Source organism: Amphiura filiformis, chromosome 5, assembly GCF_039555335.1.
Source record: "Amphiura filiformis chromosome 5, Afil_fr2py, whole genome shotgun sequence".
In the NCBI taxonomy this organism is placed as follows: domain Eukaryota; kingdom Metazoa; phylum Echinodermata; class Ophiuroidea; order Amphilepidida; family Amphiuridae; genus Amphiura; species Amphiura filiformis.
Genome location: NC_092632.1, coordinates 68,876,831 through 68,896,000, shown reverse-complemented (window position 1 = coordinate 68,896,000; position 19,170 = coordinate 68,876,831). Strand labels below are relative to the sequence as shown.

At 37.8% G+C, this 19,170-nt stretch overlaps 1 protein-coding gene across 2 annotated transcripts in view; it reads right to left on the bottom strand.

Moving 5' to 3' along the window:
• Nucleotides 1–16,902, bottom strand: part of LOC140153622 (uncharacterized) — a 41,910-nt gene extending 25,008 nt beyond the window's left edge. Inside the window, exons 1-9 of one of the 2 annotated variants that reach the window (XM_072176413.1) lie at nt 16,802–16,902; nt 11,063–11,160; nt 9,882–9,982; nt 9,638–9,744; nt 6,568–6,692; nt 5,051–5,219; nt 4,536–4,639; nt 3,647–3,763; nt 2,762–2,883 (exon numbers count right to left, since the gene is read on the bottom strand). In XM_072176413.1, coding sequence (XP_072032514.1) covers nt 2,762–2,883; nt 3,647–3,763; nt 4,536–4,639; nt 5,051–5,219; nt 6,568–6,629 — 574 coding nt within the window. In that variant the 5' untranslated portion in view covers nt 6,630–6,692; nt 9,638–9,744; nt 9,882–9,982; nt 11,063–11,160; nt 16,802–16,902. The other variant, XM_072176414.1, reaches the window with a different exon arrangement.
• Between the last annotated feature and the right edge of the window lie 2,268 nt (nt 16,903–19,170).

The following is a 19,170-nucleotide window of genomic DNA, read 5'->3' as shown; positions in this document are numbered from 1 at the left end:
GTCAAAAATGTACGGAAAATTTATGTGTTGACAATAATTCTATTATTTCTAATATATGGTCAATTCCAAGCAACCTCGTCCAAATTGTCAAAATTTAAAAATCAAGTCAAGTATGTGATTTTGGTCTCATATTGTAGCTAAAAAGCTATATTTTCTGAAAACGTATTTTTTAGGAGGAAATGGTGTCCATTGTTAGAAAAACATCCTAATTTGCATAAATTTGCATATTCTTGACTGGTAAAAGCAGCAAAACTAAAAACACAGCAACTGCTCTGTACTGTAAAATTTTGGAAACAAATTATGCATGTGAATATAAAGTTTATAAGTAGCTCAAAATATAAACACCAGAAATTTTCAAATTTTATAACGTGTAGCTTCGTCAGCATTGTTTGAGTACCAATTTTACGATTAAAAGCATCATTCCGCAACGCAAAAGTATCATTTATTACCACTGCAATTTTAAAATAAGGTTGATAAATATTTTTGGATAAATATTGATATTTGTCAGCTAACATAAGTAGCCAAGTATATAAAACACAATTTACTCAAATTTATTGATCTATTTATTTTTATTTTCAAACATGGACTGCTTTTCATTTTCTATGGGATTTTACACACAGCATCATTCCATAACGCTCCTTGCATCATTCCATAGCGTGACTCTAGTGTCGGAAAATTTGGCATAAAGAGACGATGCCCAAATTTTTTTAATCGATACTGACAATTGTCAGTTTACATCCTAAGCTTTAGATTAAGAGGCAAATTTAATATCTCAGATTACTAAACTCACAGAGTTTGTCTAAAATGTTTTAGTGCAAAAAATACTGGTCCCGTGCGCATCATTCCATAGAACGCTTAACTTTGCATATGCAAATTAGGAAATTAGGGTGGTTTGGAAAAGTTTCTCCTACCTTAATCATTCACTAACCAAAAATACTTTATCATTATGCTATTCACCTTGTGCTGTTAATACATATTTGGCTGCTGCATCAAAAAGAAATTCGTACAAAGGCAGTTTGCATCATTCCGCAACGCTTGGAATTGCCCATATATAGAAGGAACCAGCAATTTGAAGATTCCTCTAATTTCAAGATTTATTGTGAAAATCAGACTTGCCGGGCAGCTTGCAAAGTACAGGAAGCAAGTCTTGTTTACATGTTTCCGAGTAGGATCACGTGACTGCGAACCCTGAGCTTACGTCACGAGCATTCTCAAGGTCATAGACGATTGATTTGGGTGCTTTTTGGGCGCCTTAAAAAAGACCAAAAATTCAATCATTTTTTTAATTTTTCAGCTTTATTAGCCATCAAAAAAATCGGAAAAAATTATTTTTAATATCCTGACATCATAAGCTTTCCATTGATATATAACTTTATTTTCAATGAGGTTCACCTTTAACATTCTATTTCTTGCATTTTTGATGAGATTTGCTGAATCATGATATCATAATCATAAGATTTTGTTTGATTCACAAATAATGGGCTTGATCTAATGTGAAATACTAACATTTGCTCTCTTCTCTTCTGAGACACACAGCAGTGTACCATTTCACCTGTTTGCTTGTCCTCCACCGACCAACCCTAATCTGGAAAATAGTCATTTTTTGTTTTACTGCACAAATGAATACCGACTCTAATTTTGGAAATTCCAGAAAAAGTTTTTTTTTTCTTTCAACATTTTTGACATCCTGTGAAGTTTTTTCTTACAGTTTCTACACACTTCTAAACTGTTAAAAACATGAAGTGATATACAGTAGAGAAAAATCCCAATTCACAACTATTTGGGCTATTTATTAAGCTATTATAAAAAAAAAATCCTGACTGACCCAATTCTGAAAAAGTTGTGAAGGACAAGCAAACAATTTTTTTGGCCTAACTTTGGTGAACAGGGCCATTTCAAGGAACCTTAACCAAACCTTAACACTCATACATATATTTTTGTCATGCGCAAACACCCTCTACACATACAGTACACCCATCTGCACACAAAACTGATTTCCAAGTGGCCCTTCCAGCTATGCTGGCGGCCCACAAAAACAGCAGGTCTCTAAACTAACAACAAACACTACAGTGCATTTTTTAAACGCAGAAATGACAAACAATCACTCCAATTGGCTGACCAACATCTAGGACAACACAGCAGACCCACTGGTCATTGAATATTTTACCTCGTATCGCCTATTTTCCAGATGTGCAAGAAAGCAAGGAGAACAAGTGTATGTGCAAAGTCACATTTAAATCACATGCCTTCGCAGTAAAAGTGACCAGATCTAACTTGGTCAGCTGCAAGAGATCATTTATCTCTTTTTCAGCTGGCATATGGAATGCCCTTCCTGATAATAAAGCGTCTAGCCTGATACAGTGCTTCAAGCGGGAGGTAAACTGCTACCTTAGCACCACCCAGACAGCACTACCTAGTAATAGATAACTGCTGTTAACCCTTACCCAACCAAGTCTCACTAAAGCTCACTATTGAAACCACCTTTGCGTACATGCATCCCACATGACTTGATGACACAATCAGCCAAAGTCATATACACCCAGGGAATCGTTACCTCAGTGGCTAGAGGTCGGTGATTTTGTGTGAGGCATGCGAGGGGTCCCAGCCTAGGTTCAAATCCCGGGGGTACCAAGTGACTTCTTTCTTCACCTTCTCTCCTTTTTCGTTTCTTCTTTCCCTTCCGATAGCCAAAAAACCATGGGTAGGGTTAGGGTTAATGCCTTGATTAGCCAAAATATTGACATGAAAACATCCTACTTACTTTTATCCACTACCTCTTCACATTGGTCACACACCCAATCATCCCACTGATTGGCAAGTCCTCCACAAGTAAGATGACATCCTCTTGAACCGCAGGTATCACATAATACTACCTCCCATTGCCTGATTGATAAAACAAAACATTACAGTGTAAGAGTTAGTTTGGTAGGCTAGTGATTGGAGTATTCCACAGCCAATCCTGAAAACTCTTTGAGAGCATGATGCCTCCGATCATATTCAGACATTGGGTTCAGGGGTGTGAGAGGCTACAGACCAAAAACGAGGAAAATCACTAAAAACAGCGTAAAATCAGGGTAAAAACGCCAAATATAGGCTGAAAATAAAAGAAAAACCACGTAAATTTTGGCAACAAAAAAAGAGGAAATCAGCTGAAAAGAGGAACTCTCACATCCCTGTGGGTTGTAAGTTATCTCAAAAATACCTCATAACAATATGAAATTCCTTAAATTTAGAAAAAATGCACCTTTTCAACAATGAACTTTTGAACACTGGTTGAAATGTTCTGAAAATCGGGTACTCTGATTAGCAGCACCAGAGTGTGTTTCTTGGCAGCTTGTGTTTGTGTTTTTGTGCTTCATCAATCATATTGGTTGCTTGCATTATCCCTTACAAATCTTGTTTTTTCTATATTAAAACATTTGTACATATACACCTTACCAAGGGTTAAATGGTTCTGATACTGCACACTTTTTTAGAGTTTACACACTCAACTAGCATTGAGACCAATGCAGCAAAGAGCCCAATGCAAGAATATACCACATTCGCCACAAAAATATTAACCTTTTCTTCAGCTTGGTCGTTATTAGGCTCATGCAGTATATTTTCATATAACACTCAAAGCCATCCAATATAGAAGATGACCTACCCTCTAGATGGGTGATATTTCCTGCCTTTAGGACAGATACATGGTTCTATATCACATTGATTATGCCTCTGGTGTAGCTCCTGGTATGCATTATCTTCCAGTTCCCATGCAGCATCTCTGCAAAATTAAAAACAATTCCACACAAGATATTACTCTTAGTGTTAATTCTTTGCCACCACATGAATACCGTATTTTGTCAAATAAACGCCCCCGGGGTGTTACATTTTCCCAAAGGGGGGGGGGGGGTATTTAAGGTAAACTTAAAACTCACGCTAAAATGACGAACTATGAAATAGAAACACCGACTTCTGGTTCACTTCCGGGTTTCCAATCCAGATTTTTGCCAATTATTGACGCTATTATCGATCATGTGGGCAACTTGGTAAGCTTACTACACAAGATAGCATGGAAATATCTGCATTTTTGAAACATCTTGATTGAAAAAAGTGGTGGGGCCATTTATTTGAGGGGGGCGACTATTTGACAAAATACGGTATGTGACCCTAGCAGAAATCGGAGATAACACCCTCAACAATAATGTAACTCATTTTATTTTTCACTGCCCACATATATGTACTCATAAGGAAATACTGGTGTAAATAAAATGTAGTGCAGTGTTCAAAATAATTTTGTCAACACACCACATTTCATTCCGTTTGTTTGTTCACATCTGCTTATGAAATCCATTACAAATTAGCGATACTGCAACATCAAACACAGATTATGGTCTTTTCTGAAAATAAGGTTTACATGCATCCAACTTGTTCTATTTTTAATTACAGCACAATGTCTCAAGATTGCTGCGATATCTTTGAAACTATAATGTAGCAGCCAACAAGTGCATCGTTTTGATATGGATGTACACATATGAAACTTCAGTGGATCTTACTGTTCAGGAATGTAGATGCCAAATTGCTTCATCTCTCTCTGGAAATCTTCTTTGTTGTTACATATTCCACAACGGAAGAAATACCCAGCACTCAGGGCTTGGCGCTGACACACAAACAAAAAAACAAACACAAGTTTACTAAGTTGAGCGTGCACATCTGTAAAGTGTAAAATGGAATCTCCTGATAACCGACCAGGCAAAATATCAGTGTAAAATTGGACCATGATTAATGTTTAGTCTTAAGGGGGTACTACACCCATGGCCAATTTAGAGCCTATTTTTGCATTTTTCTCAAAGATTATAGCGCATTGGTGACAAGTAAGATATGTATATTATAGGGGCAAGGACTACATTTTATTGATCAAATATTGGTTTTCCCTCATTTATGACTGTAACTCCACAACTGTTTTATGTGCTGAAATAAAATTTCCAGTGCAGTAGTAGTTGTGAAAAAAGGTATAGACATATTCACCACGTTTCTGGGCAGACTTATTAGTAATTTTATAGTAAGTTACCTGTACACATATTCTGTGAAACCAGCTATTAGTGCAACAAGGAGTTCTCAGTGTATCATCGGATACTTTGGCTTCCACAGACTCCAAGCATATGGGACAGGTACTGGTTGGACTTTCAGAAGGCAGCTCAGGTTCGTCCTGCTGTGGTCGATGTACTTGGCAATAGGAACTGCAAAATCAAAACATGTGATCAGTGCTTTGGATAAATTAAATACACTTCACCAAAAATGTATGAAACTTTCATGCACTCACCCATTGGTATAGTAAATACACAACGGTTTAAGTCTGTTCATGGCAGCTAGTGTAAAGGTGGCTCTATCATAGCACATTATAATCCCATGGCATTATAGACAGCCAATCTTGCTTCCCCTGAGCAAGGTTTCTTATTTAGTCCCATCCTTATGGATGGTCTAAACAGAACTGTACATCTCTATTCAGTTGGAAAAAAATCATATTTCTAGTCTAAGAATTCAGTACTCACTTACACAACATTTTGTGACTTTTTCCACACTATTGTTGTTCTTGTGACTATCTTACCACAAGGGATACTGGCTGCTCAGCAATGCCTCTGCCAGTTTCACAAGTGACTTGCATTGCCCCTCTTCTCTGTTCAAGATTAAGTTCTGCTTCAGATCAGGAAGCTGGATACTAATACTATCAATGCCCACAGTGAGCACTGACTTCTTGGACTAGAAATTATGTGAATTTTTCAGCTACAGCCCTGGTCATCCTTACGTATTTGGCCATTATGGAACCAAGCTTTGACCAGATAAGTGAAAAATCTTGAGAAGTGAATTATGTGTAATTCTGTATTAAATGTCAAAAGTGCTGATATTGGGACATCAGTGAGGCAAGAACACTGCAAATATGGTATTTGAGTATTTGAGTACAAAGCTGCTCTCAACAAGGAGTTCCATTGAAGATCATTAATTTTCCAGATTATAATGGAGATATCCATATAAAATTGGCCTGGTTAAAGTGAGGTTTAAATGTATTATAAGAGCTTCATACACTCTTTGATAGCGAGAACCAATTAGAGTAAGCGTTAGAAAAATCCAAAACATGCATTGATTGTGTCTAATGCACTCTGTGTACTACGCTAAGTGCTTTTCGCACTAGTCGCGTCGCAGTAGGATTGATTCATTTTTCGGGCGGGTTGATGCATTAATATTTAGTTCTATTTTCCAACACTTTTGGTGATTATTTTGTAATAAAAACATCAAAAATCATGTGTTGTTTTTCTTCTCGTGTATGAAATAGGTTAATGAACGTGTATTACTTGTTGCTCGAGAAATTAGACCAAATAATGCACTTGCGCTGATGTTGATGCGTCTAATGCACTCCCCCCTTTGGAGCTCGTGCATTAGACGCATCAACATCAGCGTGCGTGCATTATATTGTCTAATAACTGTCCCAACAAGTAATACACATTCATTTACCTATAATCAATGAATGAAGTCTAGATGGACATGAACTCAGTAAGGATTGTACATTACAGTGTGAAATTGTTAACTTACATAAAATTGTCATAGAAGAGGAATAGAGCCCTGTTCTCCACACCACAACCAAAATGATACATACTGCGACATGACTTGATGACGCATCCTACTGTGGCTCTGCTTTGTTTACAATATACGCATCGCTACAAGAGGAAACAAAATGACAATTATAAAACTTATACAAGCGTGTTCAAACATGTAACATGTTCTCTACACTGAATTCCATTATACCGAATTGTTCTAATAAATGCCAACACATATTTTTTTAAAGAAAAGCGACGAAATGCAGAAATTGCCATGCAATAGCATTAGGTACATGTATAAAACTGGCACTTGTTTCCAAAAGAATTATCTCTAATTTTCACATGATTTATTTATTTTAACAATATAGTACATTTGAGTGACAATTTGTTTGATTTTTATTTCGTAATTGGAATTGCCAACTCTTAGGGATTGTGTTGAGCCATTTTGGTTGACTCTATGTTAAAGAGAGAAAACTTTAGATTTTAATATTAAGGGTACATGCCCATGAGTTTCATTCAGGGGCGTGTTTGTAAAACGGCACAGCGCATTAGTAAAAAGAATAAAAAATACTAAAATTTTCACCGGGGTTTGAACCACTGCCAATTTCACTGAATGCTAAAGATGCCTATGCTGTGCCACGGTGACTGTGGTTAACATTCGGCGATTTTCAAAGATATACATATCAACACGTTTCTAGTGTATTGAAAATCATTTTGATTTTGATTTTGGTAGGAATACGGTCATAGAAAGACATGACTCTACTTGTCTGTTTGTTTTTCATTTAATACAAATTAATTTTGATGAATTGAACTGGTACAACTCTTAGCACTCGTGATAAACGCACGATTAATTTAGTAATAATAAAATGAAAACGCTGGGTCATTCACGGCGTCATTTGTAATTTATGTCAAAACCTGGGAGGACCACACACATCCGTGCTGCATGTATACGTGCTCAATCGATACTCAATGATCCAGACAATAGCGTTTGAATATACCGCCCTGCTTGACACATCTTGTCACTTGCGGGAAGATACTACAGGCCTACCCTAATAGCTTACAATAGATACCCCACCGTAAATAGCTCTGTTCGTTATCTCGCTGTGCTAGTTTATACACGCAGCGTACGGACTTTTGAATCATATTTTGTTCAAAAATGATAGGAAGGGACTGTTTTCAGCTAAAATGTTGGTTATCAGCAGATGCTTAATGATACCGGGAAGTGTTGCAGAAAGGTAAGCGTACTCTTTATTTATTCAAAATATGTATATCAATAAATTTAAATTTGAAATCCAAAAAGTAAATGTCAGGTCAAAATTCTCACCTTAGAATTATTGTGAAATAAAATCAAACCAAATTTAGGCTCCGCAAACAGGGGTAGCACTAGGTTTTAAAACCAGGGGTTCTCAGAACCCTGAACCCCTGAAAGTGTTAAAATATGCGCTCAAATCCTAAAATGAGGGGTTCTCTAGTCAAGTATTGAATGCCCGTTTCAACTGAGACGAATAGGTATATTCGAATTCGTCTCAGCGTTTCAATATATCAGTATCAGATTTTGTGATTTTGGTTATGATGTGTAAATAGTTAAGGCCTGGCAAAACGCGATCTCCCTTTCACGCCGTGATTCTCGCTATTAACCAACTATCTGGCTTTTAAAGAAAGTTCCCACGCAGTGTACTTGCTATAAAAGTGTTGCTTTATGCCATAAAAGTTCGCGAATTCCATAAAATGCAGTTCAACTTCGCAAAGTGCAGAATTCAACAGCATTGCAAGTCACATGTCACAGTGAAAAAGCCATGATTTACTCAATAAAAAATGACATTTCATTGCAAATGAGTTCAAGTTTAGGCCAAATATCATGATATTTATTGAATTACTGGAGTATTTTGACTATAAAACATAATACAAGGGCAAATTTTTGTCACTTTTTTCTTCACGGCCTCGTAGAATTTCACGCTGGCATATCTCTACACACCACCCTTGAAGCATTTCTTACAGATCCCTAGAATTAGAAATTACCAACTCACGTACATGTCGTCATTCAGTACTGCAATAAAACTCATCAGTGATTCTAGACAATATCACAATCTGTGTTAAATTACGCTGGCGGTGTGTATTTTATTTTTATTTTTAAATTATGTTACAATGCTATACGGCGACTTCACTTCAACATTAATGTTATTGCATTTTATGTTACATAATTTCTGGACAGGACGTAAATATTGGAGATCGAAGCTTTTATTTTTCTTTCACATGTTTTCATATTTCTGCGCGAATGAAAACCCCTGAACTGGTAAGCAAAAATGAATAGATGCGCTCAAACTTAAAAATATGCGCTGTGCGCGCAGAAACGCAGGTTAGCGCGACCCCTGTCCGCAAACAACGTCCAATTATTCCCATTGGTGTTTGCTACACATGCATATAATAAATTGTGATTTGGGGCTAATTTGAGAAGAGTTAATGCCTCGAGTTTCAAAATACACCGAGTGATGTTTTTTGATCAAAAACATCGACAATTCAAGACTCTGTAAAAACAAATCAAGAATTTTCTGGGATAATTGCAACTAAGTGCAATGAAAGTTATGATCTAACTTAGCTACCAGATGCATCATTAATTTCCTGACTATGATATTTAGTTGTGGGAAAAGATTACTTTAATGTTTTGGCGGGATTATTTCCCGCCAAAAATTTCAACCAAAAAGAGCATGTAGCCTTAAAACAAATCTGATTTTTTTTTTATTCAGCAACCTTGCTTTGCTAGCTTAAGGTCACAGTGTATGCACAGTTAAATATCATATAATGTAGGTGCTGGTAATTACTTCCAGTGTCCCCTATAAGTGCACTGTGACATGGAACCTTGTGTTTCTATACTCTACAGGTTACACAAACATTTTCTGATATTTTCATTCCTATGAAAACATGGTTTGATAACATCCAAGGACTTGACTGGGATGAACTTCAACCAGCCATCGATCACCATATCTCCCCAACGGCAGTCAAGATATGGGACATAGATAGATGGAAGAATGATTTCAACATCTGTATAGCAACATATGTGTACATACCAAACGTGCTCCGCGTTTATACTCTTCCAGGATGTCAGGTATGAGGAAACCTTGATTCCTTTGTCATCATTCTCTTGTCCTCTCTGACACAAACCACTGGCAAAAAGCTGCGAGAGAACAGCAAATAGTGAATGCAGGCAAGGCAAAGAGAGGACATTATTATAAACGAACAGTTAAAAATTTTTTGATTTTTTATTGTAATTTTAGTGGCATGTTAGCACATATTGGAGAAAGTAAATCTTACCAAGCAGTAGTGGTGTACCCGAATCTTCTTCTTCTCATTGTAGATTAACTTGCCATATTTCAACTCGTTATCTTCATTTGAGTTGCAGTATAGACATGCACCTGTTCAAATGAAAAATATTTCAATTTAGAGCCTGCATTTTGGCTGTTGCTGCATGGTGTACTGTTAGTTATTAGCCATCTGTATGTCTGTCATTTTGGATGGCAAGTTTGCTCCTGGAATTGGCCAAATTAATGCAGGTGACATATGCTTCATTTTGCGATGCAAAATTTGTGTTTTGTCTGTGATCGTAGCCAGTGTGCCATGGAAAGCACTTGGTACTAGGTGGACTGTTGGCCCTTCTGAATGTGACTCGTCTTGGGCAGTTAGCGGGTCGCCTCTGAGCCAATCATCAGAAGGGGCTGTGGTCTTTTAATTTATTTAATAAAAATATTAACATCACATTCATCGCCAGTATTCTAAGTGAGTAGGCGTTCAAATAAAATAACTGCAACTGCACTCAACATGTAGCGCTGGTAAACATTTAAAGCAATTAACTATGGCAGATTCAGTAATGGTACCGGACATTGAGCAAATGCAGACTGCCTGATGTTTTTAGGAATGATCTAGCATGCATGATTTTCGGGGAATTCAAGATGTATTTTGAGGTAAAGATTTATTTTGAGGTAAATGCAATGCAGAATTTGGCTCAAAACAATAGCATTTTCAGCTGCATTTTGGACAAGTGCATACAATGTAGCAGTTGTTAGAAACTGCATCACATTACGCATTGTGATACCTTCGAATTCGACCGCTGCGTGCACCCACCATGCTCTTGTCAGATGCTCATTATAATCTAAGCTGCTATTCCTCTCCTTCAACTCAATTCAACATATTATTAAATATCACTTGCTCCATAGTAAAATGACCTCATATTCCTAAACAATAACCAACATTACTCTCAAAAACAATCACTCAGGACTCCATACTTAACTTCAAATGACCCCTACATGTAGATGACCTTTGGTCTTGCATCTGTTGACATCACAAATGCCACTGTACCTTACCTACCACTTGGCTCTAGGTCCAGGGACTCGTCAAACCTGCATGTATTTTGCCAACGTGAAACAATGCACATTTTTTGCAGGTTCTCCTTTCCGAATGAAGACAAAATAATTGTAATTTTGTATTGATTTTCTTACCAGGTACACGTTCTGACTTATGTTTCAACCGTTTCTTTTCTCGCTTCCCCATTTTGGCTGGATAAATGTCTCATACCATATTATAATCAATCAATGACCTGAAATAGAAAAAGATATTATTTAGAATTAAACTGTGTACTTTTCAAGAAATGCTGCCAAGCATGGCTGGCTAAGCCGGGATGCCCTTGCCCCAAAGTAGGTAAAACAGCAAATATACTTTGCAAGACCACACCTTGAGTTTGCCTTTATATTAGCAGATAGGCGAGATCTGCTAGTTCTCTGTAGACAAGGGCAGTCTTCAGTGAACGGCTCTTTTCAGAGCCACCAAAACCTTTATATTAGCAGATAGGCGAGATCTGCTTGTTCTCTGTTGACAAGGGGCAGTCTTCAGTGAACGACTCTTTTCAGAGTCATCAGTAGACAAGGGGAGGTCTACATGTCTCAATGTCTCATTCTTAGGTACGGTACCTGAAAAAGTCAGAGCTACTCCTGACGAAAGCTTGACAGTTCTAAACTTGTCCGACGGCGAACCCGCTAAAAACCCACTAATTGTTATGAATTCCCGGACGTCGTAAAAGCCTATCCCACAATTGAACTTAAATACGGTAGGCCTATAAATGCAAAAGCGACGAGCAATGCATCGCATAATTCGGCGATTGCCCATCGCTTTTCAAACAAAAGTAGTGCATCGCATTCGCAATCACTCAGCGAGCATTTCGGCGATCTTTTCCTTTAGACCATGTTTAGACACATGTAGTAGGGACTAAATTATTACTTTTGCATCAAAGTTTACTTTTGCATCCAGGTTAAACAGTTGCCAAACACTTTGAAGTCAAGGTTTAATATATTGGAAGGAGGGCAGGGCTTCGATAAATGAGGGAAATTATGGGGTAAAAAACAAGGTTAAAATTAAAACAACTTCTTGAAAACAAGTGAAAATGGCTATATTCTGCTAGGAAGTTTTTGCCTCAAAAAAACATTCAAAAATTATTGGAAAAGCAAAAAACATACAGGTCTTCATAAAACCAGCATCACTTCCGTCACATAAAAAGATGATCAGATGAGTGGAAAGTGTTAAATAATTTGTGAAATGAGGGAATTTTTTAAAGAAAAATATGAAAATTCGCCATCTCGAATAAATGCAGAATTGCGCCATGGAGTAAAAAACTGTCAAACGCACTTGAAAATGCTTGATACGTGAGCATAAATCATCGTCAAAATGAGCGTACATCTAGCGTTCGTGCTACGCGAAAGTTTTGGAGTTTGCATCACCGGTTTTGCATTTACGTCAAAAATTGCGATAAAAACATGGATTATGCATGTTGGAACAAAATAAAGCTTGTTCGGCGAAGTAAAAGGTATGTTTGTATATATGCTAAAAACATGTTTAACCTTGCTTGATGCGAAAGTTTGACTTGATCAATTTGTAATTTATCCTTTAGCTCGGTATGTCTGGTTCCATACAGCAATACGCAGTACTCAGGCCCGTACACAGGATTTTTTTTGGGGGGGTGCTGATTTTGAAAAAGTGGACTTTTTTTCCAAGGGGGGGCGATTTTGTGAAAAGTGGACTTTCTTCCCCAAATTTGGACCTTGTTTGACCAAAAAGCGTAAAAACCTGATTTTTTCCTCGCTACATTTCAAATTCTGAAATTTTGGGACTTTTTGTACACTTTTGCAAATTTGGGGAGGTGCGGTCGCACCCCCCCTGCGTACGGGCCTGGCAGTACTGCTGTCTGGTAAGCAGGTACGAATAATTCCGCCTGAATTGAGACGTCGGAGCAGCTCAAACACAGAGGACTAGCCTACATCCCGTATCCTACTACATGTATCACTCAAACAAGGAAATCTCTTCACGAATTCACTCACCTTGCGATCCTACATCATCAGTTGAAACTAGGCTAGGGGTGTGATTTTGGTAATTTTGTGCCCGGTACCGGCGCATTTTTCAGAGCGGGTAACGGTACCGAAATTGCAAAAAAACAAAAAAAACATTTTTAAATTTTTTTCAAAGTTTTTTTCGGTTTTTAGTGTCTCTGGACCTAGACCTAAATGCTAGGATCATGGTTGACCTAAAAAAATTTTTTAAAAATTGAATTTTGCACATTGTTTTGTAATTTTAATATGAAAATTGATACATAGTTTTCATGTCATACTCTATTAATGATATCAAAATGCATTGAATTTGAATGCATTTTGATATCATTAATAGAGTATGACATGAAAACTATGCATCAATTTTCATATTAAAATTACAAAACAATGTGCAAAATTCATTTTTTTTTTTTTTTTTTCTTTTAGGTCAACCATGATCCTAGCATTTAGGTCTAGGTCCAGAGACACTTTTTTTTAAAAATAATTTCGGGTACCTGGGCAGGGAATTTCCTGCCCGGGTAATAGGATTATCGGGCGGGACTCGAATTCCCGGGACTCACTCACACCCTTAGTTGAAACAAACATCTAAGTTTACTTCATTAAAAAAAATTGAAATCCTACTATTACCCGTTATTGAAAATTTTGTTCGATTTATACAACCAAAAGAACGCATGAGTCGAGTTCAGTTGACCAAAATGGCATCTCCTGCCAGGGTTCGATTTAGAGGGGTTTTACATGCACAAATGCATGTAACTTTGTGGCTCTGTGCATGTAGAATTTTGCCTGTGCATGCAAAATTTTGTGTTATTCAGCCCATTTTCATGATTTTGAGGAAAAAATCAGAGTTGTGCATGTAAATTTAATTTCTAAATCGAACCCTGGGACTCCTGCATCCTGGTCACCTCAGATATGACTTCAGTATCAAGCTGCTAATTAAATATTCATGAAACCGACCAGGCCTGGAAATAAGAAATTAATAAGTCGATCTGAACCAGGAGCCAAACATTTGGAAAAGCGGCTCCTGGTCCTGTAATTTTCTAGCGAACCAGGAGCCATTTTTAAAGAGCCAGGAGTCGTTTTTCTGAAAGTATCAAAATGCTTATTTTTGTTATTTCTACAGTTTTCGATGCTCACCTGAGATGTTATCTGGACAGACTTTTAATTTATCTTTATCTTTATCTTTATCTTTATCTTTATCTTTATTTTATTTTATTTTATTATTTCATTTTATTTTATTTTATTTTATTTTCAATTTTCCTGTCTTTTTTTTCATGATTTTAGGAAAAACAATATCTAGAAACACATCGGCAAAATTCAAGATTGCCGCCTTCATGATCGCGATCATCGCGATCACCTAACCAGAAAACAAGGCAAAATACTGCCAAAATTATGAGCCCTGAAGGCAAATATCAAGGAAAATTGGCAAAATATTAGGTAAAAGATAAGATTTGGCACTGCATTTTGTTGAAAATACATTGAAATGGCCAATATTTTGAGTGGAAATGAGCTTGCCTGACGAAGTTTTACTGGGTCATTTCCTGAGCACTGAACTTGTCAAAATGGAGCAATAATGGTCATATATACCGGGCGCAAAATTCAGATTTTCTCTGGCGCCTGGGCGTGTAATTCTGGTTGGATCCAGGCGTCAAAACTCGGTAACCGTAGGGTAAAAATCGCTCGGCGCCTGCTTGTTTCCAGGCTTGAAACCGACCATGTGGTCACAATCGGTGGATCGGATTGGTTGAAATCAACGCCACGTCTTTGACTTACCTTACATTACAGGGGTCAGAGTCAGAGATATGTATGAAAACAGTGATGCGGATATAGTATCATCACCGGCAATGACCGGGACTGAGAAATGCAACATTTTCAATGTTTGTACCGGGGAATTTCAGACACGGAGATTCCGCGGAGATTTCTACAAATTCGTCCAAAGGTAACCAAAGGGTTGGGGATCGCATTTTTAACTATCACTAAATGTTTGGAATTGAGGTCGGCTAAAAAGTAGACCGCTTCGGAGGACTGTAATTGGTGTAGATGTCACATTTTGAACAGTGAGCGATCAATCAAGTGACCAATTTGACGTTCAGCACAAGTGTTTATCCTTACTCAGGTTGCATGGGTGTTAGCTCGGGTGGTAAAAGAAAAGTTCGCCATAAATTCAGCTTTCAATTTGTGTGGTCCATGGGTCCTCAAACGTTCGAAATTTGTAGTTACTACAAGTACAACTGGATCCTTATTGAGGCGATCTTTTCCTTTAGACCACCCTCGCTATATAGGGACTAAATTATTACTTTTGCATCAAGGTTTACTTTTGCATCAAGGTTAAACAGTTGCCAAACACTTTGAAGTCAAGGTTTAATATATTTGGAGGGCAGGGCTTCGATAAATGAGGGAAATTATGGGGTAAAAAACAAGGTTAAAACAACTTTTTGCAAACAAGTGAAAACGCCTATTATATGCTCGGAAGTTTTTGTCTTAAAAAACAATTTAAAAATTATCGGAAAAACAAGAAACGTACCTTCATAAAAGCAGCATCACTTCCGTTACATGAAAAGATGATCAGATGAGTGGAAAGTGGCCAAAGAATTTGTGAAATGAGGAATTTTTTAAAGAAAAATACATCGCGTTTTTCGAGAAATTCGCCATCTTGAATAAATTCAGAATTGCGTCGCGCAGTAAAAAACTGTCAAACGCGTTTGAAAATACTTTATACGCGAGCATTAATCACTGTCAAAGCGAGCGTACATCAACTATCAATAGGCTTAGAGAGAAAATGCAATCTCGCTTTTCTCGCCATGAATCTCGCTTTTTAGTGCTTTTCTCGCTTTTAAAAGATTCATTTCTACTACGAAAATCTATTTCTGTGGTGCAAAGGTTGCAGAATTCGACAACCATTGCAACTAAAAAAGCTTAAGTTTGACCTGATTTTCCAGCCTGAATGTACAAAAACGGTCCATTTTCTGGTACATTCAAGCAACAACACAAGTAATATTCTTTATTTACTACTCAAACCTTGCAGTATATTGACCTTTTAACTTTTAAGCTGATTTATGAGGACAAAATTTGTGTAATTTTTATAGTCCGGTCCGCCGGGCGGTCGGCAATTTCCATGCTTTGTTTTGGTATCACTCAAGGCCCTTGTCAAGGGTATGGAGTCAATGAAATACTGCCCTCACTCATTTTTTGATTTTCGCCAATTTTTGGGCATAAATCTCGCTTTTTTCTCGCATTTTGAAGTTGCCATCTCGCATTTTTGGTCAAAAAATTGCGTTTTTTCTCTAAGCCTATCCTAACTATCAAGTGCTCGTGCTACGCGAAGGTTTCTGAGACTGAGTTTGCATCACCGGTTTTGCATTCAGCTCTTTTACGTCCAAAATTGCGATAAAAACGTGGATTTTGGAACAAAATAAAGCTTGTTCGACAAAGTAAAACTAAAAGGTATGTTTGAATAGCTAAAAACATGTTTAACCTTGATGTGAAAGTTTAATTTGATAAAATCGTAATTGTAACCTTATATAGCTCGGGTGGTCTAAAAGAAAAGATCGCCCTTATTGACATGGCATGATGATGTACGTACTACTTCTACAGCTACAAGATCAAGTACAACAATGGCAATGCAAACAAGAACAACAATGCAAAAAAAAAAACATCATCACTCAGTGATCATACTCGTAACTCGACGAGGCTCGTTGTATTGTAATACATGAATAATGCCCGTGCGCGCGAGCGCCGAGAGTGCGTGCTGACACCTCGCCAAAAATGCAGTATAAGGCATTTGAACAAAATGGTTGAAACAGAAACTGCATATGCTCTGGCCTAAAAAACTTTACCTTAACGTTGCTCCTTTGAATCTAAACTTACCTATTTCCTGAAAACGCTGTGATCAGAGCTTCCTTCCCTTTTCGAAAATAATGAAAATTACCGGTAAAAGGTCAATCATGAGTACAATTTATGATGACGTCAGGCACTTTTTGATGACGTTTTACACACGTATTTCCTGTTGCCATATTTAAAAAGTTATAACTTTTTTTTCAAACTGGGAGGCTGGGTGGTGCCAGTGCGTAGCCAGCTTTCTTGGGGGATGCAATTTCGAGCTTGTAATTAAAGGCACAAATTGTACTCAATGTTGTTCATTTTAGCATTGGAATTGCATTTTTTTTTTTTTTTTTTCGCATCTGTCCCAGTAATTTGTTTAGGGACCGTTCACAAACACTTGACACTTGTGAAGGGGGGGGCTGATCGTGCAAAAAATTCGTTCGGCCCCACCCCTTTACAGACCTCAAACATTTCAGCCCCCCCCCCCCTATTTGACATGAAAATTATGGGTCAACCCCATAGAAAAGCATGTAAACTCAATTTTTCCAGGATAATTTGCGGTCATTTTTTTCAGGGCCCCCTTTATGAGGGTCAAAATTTTCAGGCCCCCCCCCTTTTTGCATCAGGCCCCCCTAACAAGTGTTTGTGAACGGCCCTTAGTCAGTTAGTCAGTGGGACGATTTGGAATTTTACGATTAAAATAGGAAATTTTTGTGCGCTTTTCCCAGTATAGGCCTAAACATTGATAAAGGATTTTTGGGACAGCACAAAAAAACTTAGGTTACAGGTGGGGGGGTCTTCAATCCGAAGAGATGAGAGGTGGCAATCATGTTGCCGTGCCCAGGGGCCATCAAAAGGTAAATCCGGCCATATACTAGCAAAATTTATTTCTTGACACCCCCTGAGAAAATGGTCTAGCGACTTTGGTGGCTATGGAAAAGTACCATTTTGGTCAGGAGCCTCAAAGAAAACAACTCGAAAAATAAAAAATATCGGGCCGAATACCACCGATATATAGGCCTACCATGATGAGACAATGTGGAAGTTAGGGATCATAACGGGCCGGGCCACTTTCAGTGCAGTGGGTGGCAAAGTGAGATGAAAACTTTCGTTAATGATAATAATGATCCCCTGGCACTCAACTTTACAAGTGAGTATGTCTGGGCGGTATAAATGTGCCTGTCATTAGGGGGTGCAATAATTATGTGTACCCCGGTCTGGTGAATTACAGTGGGGGGATTTTTGGCAGGCCGGGGGGCAAGCATTTTTGGCAGGTCGAAAGGGGTCGGAGTCAAGCGATTTTTGGCAGGTCAAAAGGGGGGGGGCAAGCAATTTTTGGCACAGATATTGGGTACCCGCGGTGATCATACGCAAAAGGTGTAGGAAAACGTTAAGAATACATTCAAATATGCAAAATTTCCTGCTCGCTGCACTCGCATTTAATATGATTAGACAATTTACGGTTTTAAATTCGGGTTCCCAAAAATCTTGCATGTGTAGCGGGGGCAAAGAATTTTGGGCACGTCAAAGGGAAGGTTTTTGGCTCGTCAAAGGGGGGCAAAGATTTGTTGGCACGGCCAAAGGGGGAGGGCAAGCGATTTTTGGCAGACCAGAAAATTCACCACCCGGGGGTATACATAATTATTGCACAGCCCCTTAGCCCCGGGCCCGGCCCTTTTTTGAAGTCGAATAGGCCTGATGACCGCGGGCCCTTTTTGAACGTCATACCCGATGACACATCTTTTAAAATTTCGGCTACCCAATCATGTCCCAATGACCTCATTGCCATCATTGCAAAGCAGCTTAGGAGCCATTTTAGATTTTTTGAGAAAAACATGTTTTTGTGATTTTGCACTCCCGTTTATAAATGACTCGTTCGATTTGGTTCATTTTGACCTCATTTTGACTTGGGGATATAGTTTTCATGGATAGGAAATAAAATAATAGGTTTGATTCAAATTTTCAGCCTTCGGTTATATTTTATTATTTCTTTTATTTCTGATTTTATGGATGTAAGCAGCTGTAAGCCGTGTTCAATAAAATAACCCCTTCTCTCGGAAACCACCTTTGGCATAAAATTTGATTCCAGCTTTGAGGTCTTCTTTATACATCTTGAAAATCAAAAAGAAAAATTGAAATATCCCATTTACTTTTTCAATTATGATTTTTTAATTAAATTCATCTTTTGTTCAATAAAAGTAATTCCTACAAAATAAAATATAACAACCAAAAAACAGTTTAGGGCCCTATCTTGGTTTTAAAAGTACATTTAGAGCCACTTTAATTGACATTTTCAGGAAATTCCCGAAATTTTTCGGAAGGGAAGGTGGTAATGTATGGGCGTACTCCTTCATGTAATTATACACGAAATTAGGGTTAGGATTAGGGTTAGTTTAGAGTTAGGATTAGGGTTT